Source organism: Telopea speciosissima, chromosome 2, assembly GCF_018873765.1.
Source record: "Telopea speciosissima isolate NSW1024214 ecotype Mountain lineage chromosome 2, Tspe_v1, whole genome shotgun sequence".
NCBI classification, from domain to species: domain Eukaryota; kingdom Viridiplantae; phylum Streptophyta; class Magnoliopsida; order Proteales; family Proteaceae; genus Telopea; species Telopea speciosissima.
In genome coordinates, this window is record NC_057917.1 from 83,678,404 (window position 1) to 83,697,342 (window position 18,939).

Below are 18,939 nucleotides of genomic sequence, written 5' to 3' on the forward strand. Positions count from 1 at the left end.
ATTGACATCATCGATGAGGATTGTGAGATTCTATCAAATTTTGAAGTTTCAGTGACTGCTGCAACTCTACTTTCTTATACTAAGATTGTTATAATGTGAAAATATGGGTTTTTTTTTTTTTTAATATGAATTCTCAGCTTTTGAACTTGTTGTAAATTTCCAATTCCTTATTTGCTTCTTTCTTTCTTACCAAAATCATTGATATATCATTTCTTAAATGATTATTTCTAACTTTTTTCTTCTGTCATTGCAGAGTTTGAAGAGAAAAGATATACATGCCATGGAGGATTTTTGGACAGTATTTTGTGGTGAATCTGATCACTCATATGGTGGTGGAAAGAAATTTACTAATGCTTTTATCTTCACCTACCCTTCCTCCTGTAACAACGATGTCTTGGTTATTTCTTTTGATATCCTGCTCATATTTATGTTGTTAATCACCTTCATTTACAAACCATCATCAACAATGCTGCGAATTCCCAAATGGTTAGAAGGACTTTTGCCGTCACCGATGTTTTCTGCTATCTTCAATGGTGGTTTGGGTGTGGTTTATTTCAGTTATGGGGTTTTGATCCTGCTAGAGAAATTAAGAAAAGCACAGACTGTTTTACCTCTGCATCAGTGGTTGGTTCTGTTATTCCAGGGATTAATATGGTTGCTACTGGGTTTAACTATAAGCCTTAGGATCACAAGACAACAGAGAAAAGCCTTTTTGAGGCCCTGGTCTTTATTTGCTTGCTTGTTTGCAGGAATTGTATGTGTTTCCTCTCTTTTGGCTGCCACTGTTTGGCAAAGAGCATCCCTTAAGATTGTTTTGGATGTTATATCTTTTCCAGGGGCAATTCTGTTGCTGTTACCCACTTATAAGGCATACAATGATGAAGAAACTGTTGAAACTATCAATTGCAATGCCCTTCATACACCTTTTATTGGTGAAGCCAATACAAGTGGTAAAACTAGTTCGGATGACCATGTGACTCCTTTTGCCAGAGCTGGATTTCTCAGTAAAATGTCATTTTGGTGGTTGAACCCCTTACTAAAGAAAGGTAAGGAGAAAACCCTTGAAGGAGAAGATATACCAAAGTTACGGGAGTTAGACAGAGCTGGAACTTGTTACGCAATATTCATAGAGCAACTCAACAGACAAAAGGATACAAGACCGTCTACACCACCATCAATTTTGTGGACATTAGTTTTGTGCCACTGGAAGGCAATTTTAATTTCTGGTTTCTTTGCACTACTTAAGATAATAACACTGTCTGCTGGTCCTTTGCTTCTTAATTCCTTCATCGAGTTTGCTCAAGGGAAAGAAACCTTCTGGTATGGGGGTTATATATTAGCCATAATCCTGTTCTTTGCAAAATGCTTAGAATCCATATCAGAAAGGCAGTGGTTTTTCCAAAGTAGAATAATTGGCCTCCAAGTCAGGTCTTTGCTTTCAGCAGCTATTTACAGGAAGCAACTGAGATTATCAAATACTGCTAAGATGATGCATTCACCTGGTAATATAATGAACTATGTCACTGTAGATGCTTACAGAGTTGGTGAATTTCTTTTCTGGTTTCATCAGACGTGGACATTAAGCCTTCAACTATGCATTGCATTAGTGATTCTCTTCCATGCTATAGGACTAGCAACAGTCGCAGCCCTAATTGTGATGATACTCATTGTTCTAGGAAATGCTCCCTTGGCTAAACTACAGAGCAAGTTCCAGGTGAAGCTCATGGCGGCCCAAGATGAGAGGCTGAAGGCTACTTCTGAAGCTCTTGTGAACATGAAGGTGTTGAAGCTATATGCATGGCAAACCCATTTCAAGAATGTCATAGAAAAATTGAGAATAGAAGAATACAAATGGTTGTCAGCAGTGCAGCTACAAAAAGCGTTAAATACCTTTCTCTTTTGGTCATCCCCCTTATTGGTGTCAACAGCTACATTTGGGGTGTGTTACATCCTTGGTGTTCCTCTCTATGCGAGTAATGTATTCACCTTTTTAGCAACTTTGCAGCTGATCCAAGTTCCTGTTAGATTAATTCCTGAGGTCATTGGAGCGGTCATTCGGGCAAAAGTTTCATTAGCACGGATTGTGAAGTTTCTAGAGGCACCTGAACTACGAACTGAATTTGTTAAGCCAAAGTGCAATGCAGAGGACATCAGGCACGCTATTTTTATTGAATCAGCCAATATTTCATGGGAAGAGAATCCATGTAAACCTACACTAAGAAACATAAATTTAGAGATAAAACCTGGGGAAAAAGTGGCTATATGTGGAGAAGTTGGTTCTGGAAAATCAACCCTTTTAGCGGCAATTCTTGGTGAGGTTACAAAGACGGGGGGGCACCGTAAGTTCAACCATTTCCATTTTTTCATCTTCAATAGTTGAGAAGAAAATTCCTTTTAATTTTATGGGAAATATTGGTGTCAACACATCACCTTTTTTTTTTTTTCTTATTTAATGTGAATGGCTATACAAAACTTGCTATTCCATTACTGCAATGCTTGAAAAACTCAAAATTGAAGTTTTGTGGCCAGGGAAAGTAAGTTCCAAGTTTTAGAAATATTTGTACAAAGAATTTTATAAGGCATTTTAATTTCCTGCAAATAATTTAAGCTGCCATAATTTTTTGGATTTCCCTCCAAATTGTCAAATAAATATATTAATCAAGATTTTGAATATAGCTTCATAAAGTGGTTAATTCCGTTTTTCTTTATGGACTATTTCAAATATTGGGAGGCAATACACAAATAAAAATTTCCATTGTCAATGATTATTTATGATCAATGAAATCTATATCCTTTCTGAAATATTAGTTCATTCCAATCTCTATTCCAAATGCCTTTGAGTTTTTAATTTCCCTTTAAAGTGATTGAAATGGATGACCATCATTCACATTATAACTTTTCCTTTTGCTTCATATATAGATTCAGGTTTATGGAAAGACTGCATATGTTTCTCAAACAGCATGGATCCAAACAGGAACAATACAAGAGAATATTTTGTTTGGATCTGTCATGGATAAGCTTAGATACCAAGAAGTGCTAGAGAAATGTTCGTTGGTGAAGGACCTTGAGATGCTACCATTTGGCGATCTCACTGTAATAGGGGAAAGAGGAGTTAATTTAAGCGGTGGACAAAAGCAGCGGATTCAACTTGCTCGTGCACTGTATCAGGATGCTGAAATTTATCTCCTGGATGATCCATTCAGTGCCGTTGATGCACATACGGCCACCAATCTGTATAATGTTAGTCACATTTCTCATCTGCATGCAATTTTATATGTTAGTTGTTAACATCTCATACTGGCATCTAACTTGATGTGTACCAGGACTATGTAATGGGAGCTCTGTCAGGGAAGGTGGTCTTACTGGTGACCCACCAAGTTGATTTCCTTCCAGCATTTGATTCTGTTTTGGTCAGTTAGTAATTCAATTTATAGTCTCTTTCCACTTTGGGACTAAGAAGTCCTTTCTTTTTAGGGTTGCTCGGGGTGGGGGTGATTATTTGGTATATAGTGGAGGCAAGCATCTAGTTGGATTTGTACACACTCAATAAAAAAGTTAAAATCGATATTATTTATGCATTTGAAAGAGGGCGGGCCTTGGTACAATGGTAAGATTGCTCCATTGTGACCAAGTGGTCATGGGTTCGACTCTTAAAGCCTCTCTGTGAAAGCAGGGGTAAGGCTGTGTATATTATGACCCTCCCCAGACCCTGCAGTGGTGGGTGCCTCATGCATTGGGTACACCCTTTTTTCATGCATTTGAACTAGCTTAATAAACTTAGGTGCACAACAATAGACCAAATTTATTAAAGTTTAAGCAGCACCAGTATAATGGCCTATAGGTATCGAAAACTGGTCTGGTAATTCTCCTAACAAAATCCTCAAACCCAGCCCCAGGATCAAGGCACAACCTGAATTGCATTCAGGCATAGGGTACGGACTTACCTCTTTCTGAATAGAGGGAGGGAGGTGCATATTAGTTTAGTGAAATAGGCTGTATCACTGACCTAAAATGGATAAAGACATTGTGTATAGAGAAGTAACTCTTTGTAATCTCCCCAAAGTACTTTAGAATATATCTATATTCATTAATTCATTTTGAGCTAAGCTATATTTTATTTGACAGTTCATGTCAGATGGGGAAATCTTATGTGCTGCTCCTTATCACCAGTTATTAGCCTCTAGGAAAGAATTTCAGGACCTCATCAATGCACATCGAGATACATCTGGTTCAAATAGTTTCATCAAAACTACTTTTTCCAAGAGGAGTGAAATCGAAACTACTGCTGCGGAGATTAAGAAAAATTGCACTGGTGAACAATTGAAAGCAGCATCAGCAGGAGATCAGTTGATTAAGCAAGAAGAGAGGGAAATAGGAGATACAGGATTTAAGCCATATATACAGTATTTGAATCAGAATAAAGGCTTCTTGTACTTCATCATTGCAAGTCTCTGTCAACTTGTATTTGTCTGTGGACAAATATCTATGTACTATTGGATGGCTGCTAATGTTCAGAATTCTCATGTTAGCAGATTGCGATTGATCATAGTATATTTTGTGATTGGACTTGGTTCCTCGTTATTTTTTCTCTTTAGATCAATTTTTATAGTTGTATTGTGTATTCAATCATCGAAGTCCTTATTTTCTCAGCTATTGGACTCTATTTTCCATGCACCAATGTCATTTTATGACTCTACACCACTGGGACGGATAATGAGCCGGGTAAGCATCTCCAACATAAACCTCAGCTATAAATGACGCCTTCAGACAACTTTGTGAGACTTGTCTATGTTTCTCATGTAGGTCTCTTCTGATTTGAGTATTGTAGACCTTGATCTCTCGTTTAGTTTAGTCTTTCTATTGGATCTACTATGATCACTTGTGCAAATCTTGGATTACTGGCTGTTCTTACCTGGCAAGTCCTTTTTGTTTCCATACCAATGGTTTATTTGACACTACGTCTGCAGGTAATACAATGTTACAATAAAAGATTTTGTGATAATAAGAATAGCATGTGTAAGAGTGAGGGCTCAAGACACACGTCCTAGTCTCTGCCACATTGCATGTGCAGGAAGGACAGCATCTAACCATCCTACTGTCTAGGTTTTGAGTATTCATCTGTTAGATTTTGTTATTCTGTTTTCTTTCACTCAGAAAGTAACTTAACAGCATTTGGTTTTAACCAACAGAGGTACTACTTTTCTTCTGCAAAAGAGTTGATGCGGATCAACGGCACAACCAAGTCATTGGTAGCAAACCAACTAGCAGAGTCCATTGCAGGAGCAATAACAATCAGAGCTTTCAATGATGAGGAGAGATTTTTTGCTGTGAATCTCAACTTCATTGACAAAAATGCTACTCCATTTTTTCACAATTTTGCTGCAAATGAATGGTTGACGCAACGTTTGGAAACACTGAGTGCCACTGTTCTTTCCTCCTCAGCACTTGCCATTGTTTTGCTTCCTCCAGGAACTTTTGGCTCTGGTGAGTGTCTAGTATCTTCTCCTTCAGCTGGTATAGTTTTTCTTTCCCCCTTCCTCTTAAAATCTTAACTGCTGGAAACAATTCTAGTTAATTAATTAGAATTTTTTTTTTTATAAAGTAGAGTTTAATCCTAGACTAAGACAATTCAGTAGAGAAAAAGCAGTGAAGAGAAAAAGACTTGAAAATTAAGAAGTACCATAAATAAATAATGAGTGAAGATTGAGGCACAACATAAAGTTGCATTCCTCATATCTAATTTCACCTCTTAGGAGAAGCCTTGATGTGGCATAATGTCATGGTCATCTGCCTCCTCACACAATAGCCACTGGAAATATTATTATAATTGTAATTAATTCAATAAGGTTGTCAATTTGGGATCCTGTGGTCACGTATATGCCTAGGCATTGCCAAGGAGCTTGGCAGGCTAAACATTTCCGTGTTTTTCCTGATTTCTTCCATACTAAGTTTATATCTGAATATAACACTTGAAAAGACGTAAAACAACCTATGCATTAAAAACATCAAACATAAGGCCCCAGACCATAGAGTCAATAATCAAACACATCACAGACATCATCAGTCATGTGTTAAAAAAAAAAAAAGAAATGTTATACAAATATAATATAAGACAGAAAAACTGGGGGAACAACAAAAAGAATATCAAAACATTCACAAAAACCATCAGCAACGAGCAAGATAAGTCATGTGTATATTCTTATTCGAGTTTCCTTCTTGAATCCTTTTTTACTTCTCAAGTCTAATAGATATTTGATCCAATATATCAAAGATATATTCCATGCCTCGAAACAACAAATCAAAACCAATGAAATCTAATCTTAATATTACAACATACAAAAACTGATACAATATAAGATGGCTTACTTGGCGGTTTGCCTAGCCTAGCCAGAAATGAGGCATAGCCACATAGGCACAAGCCTGGTCCCCCAGGCAACTGCCTCAGAGTCTAGGCGGCACGCCTAGCTGAATCTCGCCTTGATCCCCAGGCACCGCCTGATTCCCTAGGCACTATCTGGTTGGTTAGTGAGGACATCTTCTAAAGATAACTGGTTTCATCTTTCCTATTTATTTCATGGGTCAGCATTCTCTGTGGGGGAGCGTGGCCCCTACGCACGTGTGTTGGTATCATGGGGGGCAGGGCGATCATTTCGCCCCCTGTGTCTAGGCATGGGTGGTACACTCCCCCACAGAGAAATTTTCTCCTTATTTATTTGTCATATGTTATTTTACCTTATTATAGCATATAGACGCAATAGAAAGGAACTTCAAGCAAGTATTAGTTGGGGTATGTGGTGAAGTGCACAGGATCTCAATCCCTATGCACTTCTAGTTTACGCCACCTCTGTGCCACATCATCCTTGTCCTAATTTTATCACTAATCAAATAACAAATTCCATATTTTGAGAAAGAATAAAAGGCTGGGCACTCCGCCCGCATACTGCAAGCTAGCACCCACTGTGTTTATATGACTATATCTCTTATTCTCTCTTCCTCCCTCTGAAATGACCCCCTGCCCCTTCTGTATGATGCCCCGTCCCACGCCACCATTGGGGCCGCCCGCTAGCTTACCGCACGCGAGAGGTGTGCCTATCCCTCTGTCATATATGAAGTAATACCTTCTTTATCACTACTTAATCTCCCTCTTTCAGGTCAAACTTCTGCTCCTTCTCTCCCTGATTGATAGTGGCTACAGGTTTAGCAATGGGAGAGGGAGGCATATTGATTACTGCAATCCAGCTCTGGCAAATAGAGAATCTTCTAAGATCATTATATGTGATTAAATATTGATAGAAATTCTAAGAATGTGGAGAATTTGAATTCAGGTTCTACAATTGTAGCCTACTAAGATATTACTACCTAATATATGGGCCCACCTACCTACTGCTGTTATGATGATTATAAGAAGTGGTTTTGTTGAGTTTGATTATGATATTTTTCAAATAACAATGTGTAGTTGTAAACATCTGTCCTAAATTATGTTATTCCTATAATGGTTCTTAACTTCTTATGATTTATGAATTTAAATCTTAAGAACCATGCTCATAAGGCTTCTACTCCTTCAAGGCCATGCATCTCCTTTTAGGCCAATGAAATAAATGAGTGTGTCTTACTGTTTGCTAAAGTTGACATGATAATTTTAGGCTCTTGCACATGAGCTTTTCTAATGAACCATTTGGTTACAAATCTTCAATGGCAGGATTTATTGGAATGGCACTATCTTATGGTCTTGCGTTAAACCTCTCTCTTGTTTTGTCTATTCAAAACCAGTGTACACTGGCAAATTATATAATATCTGTAGAAAGACTGAACCAATACATGCATATACCTGGTGAAGCCCCTGAAGTGATAGAAGAGAACCGACCCCCACCAAGCTGGCCTTCCGTGGATAAAGTGGAGATCAATGATTTGAAGGTAAATTTTGTGCATGTGTGTGTGTGTGTGTGTGTGTGTTTTGTTCTCTTCAAGACTAATTTACAGGTGAAATTGATGACAAGCAGATCAGATATAGGCCAAACAATCCACTTGTTCTTCATGGAATCAGTTGCACATTTGAAGGAGGCCATAAAATTGGGATTGTTGGCCGAACTGGTAGTGGGAAGACAACTCTGATCAGCGCTTTGTTTCGTCTTGTGGAGCCTTCAGGTGGAAAAATCATCATAGATGGCCTTGACATCTCAAAAATTGGTCTCCACGATCTAAGGTCACGTATCGGGATCATTCCTCAAGACCCTACTCTTTTTAATGGGACCTTGAGATATAATTTGGATCCCTTATCACAACACACTGACCAAGAAATATGGGAGGTAGGAATGTAGGATACATTGTATAACATGGCTTCTTTAAGTGTGGAACTATCTTGTCAAACCCCTCAACATGATGGACTTATATTATACCCAAACCATGACTCCAGAAATATAATCTACATAAGCTAAGCATTTTATGTTGGGAGCCATATATTGGCAAGTTGGTCAGTTTGTCTCCCAACATAAAACAGAATGGATGCAGCAGTGTTTGACCTCTCCTACAACTGAATCAAATGTCTTTTGAGTCCAATCAGTTGGAGGTTAGACATTGTAAAGAGTCAATGTTTCACTGTGGACTAACCTGAACCAAGTAATTTATTAATAAATCCATTCAGTTATTCAAACAAATTAAAACCTTTTATGTTTGATTATCTTCTCTGAACTGCGAAGTAATCCAATTTGCAACAGTGTGATTTGTGATATCTCCAATTTCCAATTTTTATGAACTTCCTCACTAGTTAATTGCTTCTTTTTTTTTTTCTCAATAAAGATGTTGTCATCTCCGAAAACAATCTTGAATTAAAAGAGAGTTCTTAAACATGCTTATTAAACTCGATAAAATAAAATCTGGAAAATCCTAAAAGAAGAAAGAAACATGATGAAATCTTTTGTTGTCTTGTAAAAAAATGCTGAAGAAAAATGTTTATTTATTCATAGTACAATATAAACATTCCAGATTAGGTAGAATTAGTAATTCACAAGAGAATATAATTAACCAGCTACAGAAGTTGCGGTTGCAATTGCTTACTTGCTTCTTCTAACTCTTTTACCTTGTGCATTTCCTGAAAGGTTCTTGGAAAATGCCAGCTTAAAGAGGCTATACAAGAGAAAGAGGGCGGTTTGGATTCTCTAGGTAGGGTATTGCAGATGTGGGATGCCTTTTTTCTCTTAATATTACTGCAACTTCTATTGTTTTTCTCTTAATTATTTATTAATAACAATATGAAATTGTAGTGTTAGAAGATGGATCAAATTGGAGTATGGGACAGCGGCAGTTATTATGTTTAGGACGTGCTATATTAAGAAGAAGTCGCATACTGGTGCTTGATGAGGCCACTGCATCAATAGACAATTTAACAGATTCCATTCTCCAGAAAACCATAAGGACTGAATTTGCAGATTGTACTGTGGTCACAGTGGCTCACCGAGTACCAACTGTCATGGATTGCACAATGGTGCTTGTCCTGAGAGATGGTAAACTTCATAGCTTCAACCATTGTAACAGTTTGCAAGGAAGAAGAACCAATTTCTGTTTCACATCCCCCAGACACCCAAATTAAGTTGCTGAATTTGAATTGAAAACTTCTTTGATAGGTTGATTGCTTGAACTTTAAAACCTTGCATCTTTTTCAGGAAAACTAGAAGAGTTTGAGGAGCCAATGAAGTTAATAAAGAAAGAGGGATCACTATTTGGGCAGCTTGTCAAGGAATATTGGTCCCATCTCCACTCTGCTGAATCAAGGTTAAAAGGCTAACCAATTTATGTTCCATTTATCATCCTTTGGATTAATTACTTCTCAATTTAAAGGCCATTATCAACCATATTGTCCTTCTACCCTTTTATAATCACCCTCAAACCACAGATGCCATAGTTGACTTTTCAACTACAATTCAGACTTTAATACTGTTCCATAGAGAATGCATTTGTATTGGTACTTACTATATGGATAGGTGAGGATGTGAATATGTAACCATAATTTGAGCACCAACAAAGTCTCCATGTGGCAGATATTTAGGGCTGTGTTAAAAAGCCTTTGCATAATGGACAGTGAAGGAAGCATTTGCATTAGTGATAATTAATGCCAAGGTTGATTCTAATTTAGAGATAAGAACTTCAAAGAATTTAGAACGGCTAATCTAGTGGATGTTTAAAAAGTCCATGTTCAAGGACTAATCTGATCTCAATTATAATATATCTTTCCTATTTTAAAAAAAAAAAAGGGTTACAGATAAAAAAATCCCGAAAATCGGATCTTGGTCTATTTGAGATTGTTCCTTTTAATCGTACTCAAAGATGTTTTCTTGCTTCTCCTATATTTTCCACAAAAGTTGAGGAACCTAATGGATCGAAGAACAACTGTATTTCATATTGAGAGGTTTGGATCAAGTTTCAAAAGTTGATACAAAAACCCACTGACTGACATTGGGCAATTGATTTGATGTGGGGAATAAATTTGAGAGGTAATCTATTATGAAGATCTTAATGCAATCCATATGACTGAAAAGATGGGAGAGTCGAACACATGACCCCCTAGGAGCCTGCACTCTATTGGCAATACAGTTCAAGATGTCAATATCGGATCGGCTATATCGAGGGATTTGAATTGGTATTGACCGTGAGTGATATTGATACCTGATCGTGGCAGCACGCTAGCCTTTTTCAGCTGGCTTCAAAGCCTACGCATGCAGTGAACTGTAATTGTGAAAAAGTTGGAAGATCTGGCCAAAGAAGGTGATAGCCCTATAGATTCGTTCCCATGGTTCGATCCTTCCTAGTAAAACGTGGCGTGTTCGAATCCTGATTTATCGAAACATGAAAGGATAAAATGATCCAAAAATCAAGTATCGGTATTTAGTGGGGCAAATCGGTCCAATCTGGCCCAATACGACTGTTCAGTATCAATCTAGACCACTTAAGACCATGATTGGCAGACACCAACCAACTGAGCTAGCAATTGTCTTCTCGTTGATGTTATTTTACCATTTTGGGAAAGGGTTATATAAACAAGCAATATAGGAAAATGCATCAATGAACTTCGACGAAATGGTATCATACGGAGGAGGCAGCAAGGTCATTTCATGTGATGATGAGAGGGATATTCATAGAGGTGCTACCATTCCGTGATGTCTCGACGGCCCAGAGAACCTTTTCCCTTAGTTGCCGTCCATTATTAGTGGATTTCCATCTCCACTTGTATTTTCAGTTAATTCCAGCTAAAGATATTCCATTTCGACCTATTTGATTTGTTGGGTTATATCTTGTCTGCAAATAGCAATACAACATCTTTGAGGACGGTTCACCCACTATCCTAGGGTTCATAAACCCCTCCTAGGGTTTTAGTATGTTCTAAAATACCCTCCCATTACCCATTCCCACCCTCTCACACCTGTCGGTGAATGGGATCCCATTCGCCATGGATGGAAGGAAACTCGATCGGTCCTAATTTATATCCCCAGTCCGATTCGACCTGATACGGCCTATTAGTATCAGTTTCAGTATAGGCGGTCGAGACCGAACCGATCCGGATGCCATTTCTGAGACTGAACTTTCGCTCTCCCAAGACCCACCCCCTAGATTTGGAAGCCTAATCAGAAGGAATTCAGAAGTTCTCAGAACTTAGAAGAAGAAGACGGTTAGATTCACAATTCGTTGCAATATTATAATTACGAATTTGCCACTTTTCTCCCCAACTGAACTGGTGGTTATCATCTCTTTGGTCGGAAATCGGAATCCGGCATGCCGGAGCCCCGAAGTAAACCCAGAAAACCCAAACAATGCTATGCTTCTTCGTCATTATCTTCTTCATCTCATCACTGTAATGGCGAAACAATAAGCCTAAGCTCATTAATGGCGCGAAGTTCTCTCCTGAAACCAACCCTCGCTATTGTCCTCATTATCTTAGCTTTATACGCCTTCTTCAATACCTTCCTCTCCCCTATTGACGCAACTTCAAAGCTCGACTCCACCTTCCCCATCGATTTTTCCAAGTCCTTCTCTTTGCTCAATACGGACTCTTCTGGTTTCCGTGAATCTCAATCTCCCTTGAATTCGCCACCTGTCAAGGTGTATCTCTACGATCTCTCTAGGAAATTCACGTATGGTATGATCGAGAGCTACTCGATGGCTCGTAATTCTATGAAATCTCCGGTTGACGATGTATCGACGTTGAAGTACCCTGGGAATCAGCACTCTGCGGAATGGTGGTTGTTCAAGGATTTGTTACGGGAGGACCGGTATGGGTCGCCGGTGGTGAGGGTTTTCGATCCTGAAGAGGCGGATTTGTTTTATGTTCCCTTCTTTTCGTCTTTGAGTTTGGTTGTGAATCCGATTCGACCCGGCGGTGTGGTTGGAAATGCTGGTGTTTATAGTGATGAGGAGATGCAGGAGAGTTTGATGGAGTGGCTGGAAGGACAGGTTTATTGGAAGAGGAATTCAGGGTGGGATCATGTTTTTATATGTCAGGATCCGAATGCGCTTTATAGGGTCATCGATCGAATCAAGAATGGGGTGCTGCTTGTTTCGGATTTTGGAAGGTTGAGGTCGGACCAAGCGTCGTTGGTGAAGGATGTCATATTGCCGTATTCGCATCGGATTAATTCGTTCAATGGGGATATTGGAGTGGAAGGAAGAAAGTCGTTGTTGTTCTTCATGGGCAACCGGTACCGGAAGGAGGTATTTGCTTTTGCTTACCATTTTGTTGTTTATTGTTTCCATTTCTGTAGGAAACACACTTCAGATATCTCAATTATACTGTAGAATTCTGAATTTTCCTTGTCATACCATTTATTTCCTCTCAATTTACAATCAGATGGTACATGCTGAAAATGCCCAAATGGATACCTGTGGTGTGGTTACTGACAAATTGAGGCCTCTGTATCAACCATTTGCAGTTACTTCATGTTGGTTCCATTTTTAAAATAGGAGCAATTGATTTCTTTTTCCTTCTCTCTCTCCCCCCCCCCCCCCCCCCAACAAAAAAAAAAAAAAAAAAAAAAAAAGGGGAAAAAGGGCTCATGTGCACCATTTTCTACTTGCTACAAGTTCACTTGCCATGACTAGCTAAGCTGAAAATGCTACTGTTTATGTAGCGACTTTGACCTTGCCAATTCTTTTCTTGTGGCATTTGTTAGTCACAAAAGAAGAGGAAAAGAAAATAAAATGAAGAGAAATCTTGGAATGGGTCTGATTTGGTCCTGAGTGCTCTTTTGCAATGAGAGGATGAAACTATCTATAGTAGTCAAAATCCCTAAATTGTCTGGTTATTCTGACAGCATCATTAGCCATGCCTCATTTAGCTAAATTATGCGCATCATTGTAATGCAGATACTGATATGATTGGGGTTGTCTTGGTGCATATCCCAACTTAGCAACCTAATAATCATCTTAGACAAGTCAAGTACATAAATTTGCTGGTCATTTTCATGTAGTCTTTATGCGGAGTCAGATTTGCAAAGTAATCACCTCTAATAATTATGTCTCCTGACCTGTTGGTTGCAGCTAGACTGCAACCCAGGGTGGAGAGTTTGTCTACTGGATTATTATTATTATTATTTTATTCTGTTTGGTTCCTATGAATCCCATGTGAAGGTTGTGGTCATGGATATTTTCAAATTTTAAAAAGAGAATCCCTTTTTTTAATCAGAATGCAATTGAATTGGGTATAAGTGTATAACTACAATTTCTGAGTTTGGTAGCTATGCTTACAGAAATGTTCCCTATAGAGTTATGGAATTATGAAATTGTGGTGCATTTATCTTTCATAAACCCTCCCTGCAGATAATGTGATTTTACTTATCAAAGGAAAAGAGAGAGGGGGGGGGGGGGGGGGCGCTGTAACTGTGAACATTAGGTAGAGCTAATCTTGCACGTAATCTCTATCTGGAAGGTATTGTTCGAGTTGTCTTCTGTTTAGAAGATGCATTTTGTATGTTTTGATTTAAGTTTGGTTCTTTATTGTCCTGCACCTAGAAACAAGATAGCTCTTGTAGTCCCTGAAGTGGCTGCACTCTTGTGCTGCAGATATAAGAGTGCTTGTCCCTTCTTCCTCACTGGGGATAGAACCTTATCTCTTCATTTTTCTCTTCCCCCTCCCCTCCCCCCCCCCCCCCCAAAAAAAAAAAATCTTTGTTGTGGTTGACGATTGGGGGTTCTGAAGATTCTCTATGATGGACTTCCCTTCCTTTCCTGCCCTTCCCTCCCAAGCTATAAGACAAAGCAAACTTTAAAAAAATAAGGGAAAGGTTGCCAATTTGGTCAAAACAAAGGAGGATGTTTTCTCTTCTGAAAGTGCAGTTTAATACTTTTAAAATATTGGGTTCAATCTAGTCTAATGTGTTTTCTTCTTGGTCTATTTGCTAGGCGGTAATGTAAATTGACCCCTGTGCTGTTGTTTGGGAAACAATGATACATCTTAGATATTGGTGTCTTTTTGCAATTTAGCGATATGTTGGAATGTACTGGCTGAAGTAAAAAAATATCAATCTGGAAATATGAACTTGTCTGATAATGCTCATGAATTATGAGGCGGATGGTTGCTGTGTTGCAGGGCGGAAAAGTTCGTGATGAGCTCTTCCGAGCACTTGAGGGTCAAGCTGATGTCATAATAAAACATGGAACACAATCTAGAGAGAGTCGACGTATGGCAACACAAGGGATGCACTCATCCAAGTTCTGTTTACATCCCGCTGGAGATACACCCTCAGCCTGCCGACTCTTTGATGCTATAGTGAGTTTGTGTGTTCCAGTGATAGTCAGTGACTCTATCGAGTTGCCTTTTGAAGATGCCATAGATTACAGAAAAATAGCAATATTTGTAGATTCCGCTTCAGCAGTGAAGCGAGGATATTTAATTAAGAAGCTGAGGCCAGTGAGCAATGAGAGGATTCTAAAATACCAGCAGGAGCTTAAAGCTGTAAGTATTGTTTACATTCTCTGTGTTTTTTTCCCCTTCTGTGGGTCTCTTTATATTTATCAATAAAAATTTTGTTTTTTAGGTCAAGATAAATTAAAATACTTGTAAGTATTTGAGGAAAAAAATCTTGTAGATAAAAAATGTAGATGAAGGTCCTTTACAAATTATAGTAGTAATGCAAAGTCTTAAGTAAAATAGGGAAGTTACATTGTTAAGGGTCAAGAGAAGATTAACTAGAAGAGTAAAAGGATTTGAGAAAAGGGGGTAATGGAAAGTGCTAGAGAACTTAAAGAACGAACTAATTATGTGGATGGCGATTGATGGTTGGCATCATTGAGGTGATGCTACTCCAGCCTCAAGCCTGTGGGCCTTTTATTTGTATCAGGCCTGTGTCCTATGCTCAAATGCAGAACAAAATCTTGTAATTAGGAAAACATTTTGCTTGTCCTAGTTATTTCTATTACACAACCATTTGCTACCCATGTATGACGACAAGTCTACAACACTATTGATTTATGCTTGCATGACCACTGGGAGGATGACAATTTCATCCTTCCTATGACAGAAGCAACACAGGGCAGGCTAACAAAAATTTGAGGCTTTTTTTTTTTCTAAAGCTTTTTCTCGGACCCTAGCTTTCAAAGTACACTTGTCATCATTTGATACCTTGGCTATAGTATTTCTCTGAGCTATTTTTTTTTTTTTTTCTGTTTACATTTATTATGGTGTTAACTGCTCAGGAGTCATATAGATGATTTTCTGTTTCTCTACTTGCTAAGTTTCTCAGTCAAACAAGAGAAGACTCTTGTACCCTTATCTATTGCGACTGTTTTTTTTTTTTAAAAAAATATTACTAATGTTCAACTTCCAACCACCTTCCCCCACCGAAAAATAAAAAGCAAGTAAAAAAATAAGACCACTGAATAGATAAAGGGAAGTCTAGAAGTACAGTGGCCTGAAGTAGATAGAAAAGATTTGAAGGCCTATGCTGTTAACATCCCTCAATAGATGGATGGAACATAATTCATGTAGCCCAGTCAAGTACTTGGGATAATGCTTGGTGCATGAAAATGGTATTTCATGTAGAACCATTGGCTTCCATGAGGTCAGTTGAAATCTTGTGAAGATAAGGAAAATTTTGAAGTCAGACACTATTGAGCAACTGAACTAAAAAGAAAATTATTCTTGCTGATGAAGAAAGGGAAGTTTCATTTTTTGAATCAATGGCATTTTCTTGGCCTAGTTGAAAATGAAGATCATGTCCTGAAGGAAGACAAACAACTCTATTATTCCCTCCGTCCCACAATGATGTTCTATTAGTATTCCAAAATGTATGTCAATTACAGTGTTCTAGGCAAAAATATTTTTTACTTTCCTATAGTACCCTTAGTTGATCATTTATGGCATCTACTTTCCAATCAAATTTGAATTAAAACTCCATAAAAATTCAGAAGTGTTGCGGATGCTAGTAGTACTGCATGAACTTTTCACTCAGTCCCAATTCCGAGTATAAGATGATGTCGATCCCATAGCAAAGTTTCGGATGATGTCACCTTCCAAAAGAGTTTCATTTTGTCTCTCAGAACTCAATCAATGGGGGTCAATATTGGTAAAGCACATTTTATTAGTGGGGTTTAATGACTTGGAAGGACCTTGCTTAAATTTTTTTTTAAAAAAAAAAAAAACCACATTCAATTTGTGATAGGAAGGAATATTAAAGAAAAGAAGAATGTCCATGATACCTTTCAATTACAAGTGGCTGGATGAATAAATTAAGGGGAACATAATAACATGTTATATTCTCTATGGTGAAGATTCTTTTTTGTATTGCCATCTTGCATCATATAGCGTATTGCTCATCCTCTAAGGGAGATCACATTAATATTCTTGTTCCTGAATGTAGTTTTTTTTTGTAAAAATTGCTTTAATCCTTTCTGCCATAAAAACCAATACAAAGAGGATGCTTTAAACTAGTTCATCTTTAGGCTCATGCCACTTTGTTGGTTGTGCAATATATTTGTGAAAAATTTAATATTCATTGTTCAAATATTCCTGTGGTACACAACTGTTTTTGTCGCTACAGAAGTTATGCCCTGAATAGCAAGCACAGTCACCAGTTATCTAAGTATTGCTCAATTTTTATTGTTTGTTTCAGGTGAAGCGATATTTTGAGTATGAAGACCCAAATGGAACAGTGAATGAAATATGGCGCCAAGTATCTTTGAAGGTCCCCCTGATAAAACTAATGATCAATCGTCACAAACGTCTTGTACGGAGGGACTTGAATGAACCAGACTGCTCTTGTCTTTGTTCAAACCAGACGACAACTTAGACAAGCTTATGATGCCACCACTGTTGATGATTCTGAAACCAAAAGACTCGTTAACTATCCTCTGAAAATCTTCAAGCTGATCGGCAGCATGTCTGGTGGTTGACATGCTGGGTGCACTAACAGCATAACCGTACATTATAGCAAGGAGGTGCCCAAATTCATTTCATTATCCATCCACTGGGGTGATTGTTTTCAAAAGGTTGGTCTTCATAGGAGACCTCTCTTTTTAGCACACGATAATTTGATTGTCTTCTTTTTCTTTTCTTTTTTATATTTTAAATACCCATTTTCTTTCTTCTCTTTTTTGGTTTAGAGGGCAAGTGCAAATCAAGTAGCCGAGAAATTTTTTTTTTTTTTTTTGTAATGTAATCACTTTCTGTATATGTTTTAGAAATATGAAAATTATATACGACAATTTTTTATACATATACATCATCTAGTCATTACTGGGAATTTTATTTCATGTTGGGCAGTAGTTGTTAGTCCGGGAATGTTGATGCCACTCTTCGCAGGATATCTGATTTCACCTCTATTTTCCCATGTTGTCGTCTTTCAGATTGCTAAGGTTTTACCCTATCACCTGCAGACTGCAGTTTATTAATAAAGCTGGTATGGCTCTGATATCCTTTGAGAGGGATCTCAGGGATAAAACTTTTACTGTATTCTATGTTGTTGAAGATAGTAGAACAGCACTTTCAATGTGCTTGTGCCACGGGGTGCACCGTGCAAATCATGCTGTTGTTAGTGAACTTCCTCAAGCCTTAATCATGGATTCAAGGGGCTCAACTGGATCTTAGTGGTTAAAAGGGGATCCGGATTGTCTACTGCGCGGCTGCCCCAAGTGCCCTGCTGTGCAGACACAGTAAGGCACAAAATGACCACCTTACCCCCACTCGGGCAAGCTGCTCTGGCAGGGGCAAGGCAGTCATTATGCACCCTGCAGTGTCTGCGCAGCAGGGCAGTTGGGGCAGCGTGCAGTAGATGATCCGGATCCCTTTTTAACCACTAAGATCCAGTTGAGCCCCTTGAATCCATGATTAAGGCTTGAGGCAGTTCACTAACAACAGCATGATTTGCGCGGTGCACCCCATGGCACAAACACATTGAAAGGTGGAAATCCCGCCAATGTTGATGTTTTCTCTTATTCAAAGTTTAGGAAATTTATCAAAGGGAAAAAGGATTTTATCTGGCAGACAAGATGTGGCAAAATGATCACCCAGCCCCCATGAAAGGTGGAAATTCTGTCAATGTTGATGCTTTTGTGTGCACTCCCAATGGCCCCTGCATTAACACAAGGACCACATGCTGGACAGAAAACTCTTCCTCTTTATAAAAATGCCATCAAATGGATACAAATATAAAATACAAAATGACATCATTTATAAGTTTAGCTATTTTCTCTACTCATTTTAAATTGAAATCGATCACATGGACTAACCCCTATTACAGTGACGAGGAAGAAAAACCCTTATACAATGAACTCCAAAAAAGAGTAATAATAGCTTGAAAAACTATGTCAATAGAGCAGGGTACCTCTAACAGCTGCTACGATTCCCGCTACAGGAAGAGCTATTTCCATTACATCCATATTTTCTCCTTTTGTGACCTTCCGGTTTTTTCCTTGCACCTCCCTATTGGTTTCATAGAATGAACATAGAAGTACACGACT

At 38.3% G+C, this 18,939-nt stretch overlaps 1 protein-coding gene and 1 pseudogene across 1 annotated transcript; both read left to right on the forward strand.

The window, feature by feature from the left end:
• Positions 1-247: 247 nt before the first annotated feature.
• Positions 248-9,841, forward strand: LOC122650128 (annotated as a pseudogene).
• Positions 9,842-11,749: 1,908 nt separating this feature from the next.
• On the forward strand, positions 11,750-17,293 carry LOC122650126 (probable arabinosyltransferase ARAD1). The gene is made up of 3 exons (XM_043843442.1): positions 11,750-12,699; positions 14,573-14,938; positions 17,094-17,293. The coding sequence occupies exons 1-3, from the start codon at positions 11,764-11,766 to the stop codon at positions 17,268-17,270; spliced, it is 1,479 nt and encodes a 492-aa protein (XP_043699377.1). The 5' UTR covers positions 11,750-11,763; the 3' UTR covers positions 17,271-17,293.
• Positions 17,294-18,939: the final 1,646 nt, after the last annotated feature.

Excerpts from the sequence above, each read along its gene's own strand:
- LOC122650126 (XM_043843442.1), top strand. The coding sequence starts at position 11,764 with ATGCCGGAGCCCCGAAGTAAACCCAGAAAACCCAAACAATGCTATGCT. Across the intron at positions 12,700-14,572 it reads GCAACCGGTACCGGAAGGAG|GGCGGAAAAGTTCGTGATGA; the intron begins GTATTTGCTTTT and ends GCTGTGTTGCAG. Across the intron at positions 14,939-17,093 it reads ACCAGCAGGAGCTTAAAGCT|GTGAAGCGATATTTTGAGTA; the intron begins GTAAGTATTGTT and ends TGTTTGTTTCAG.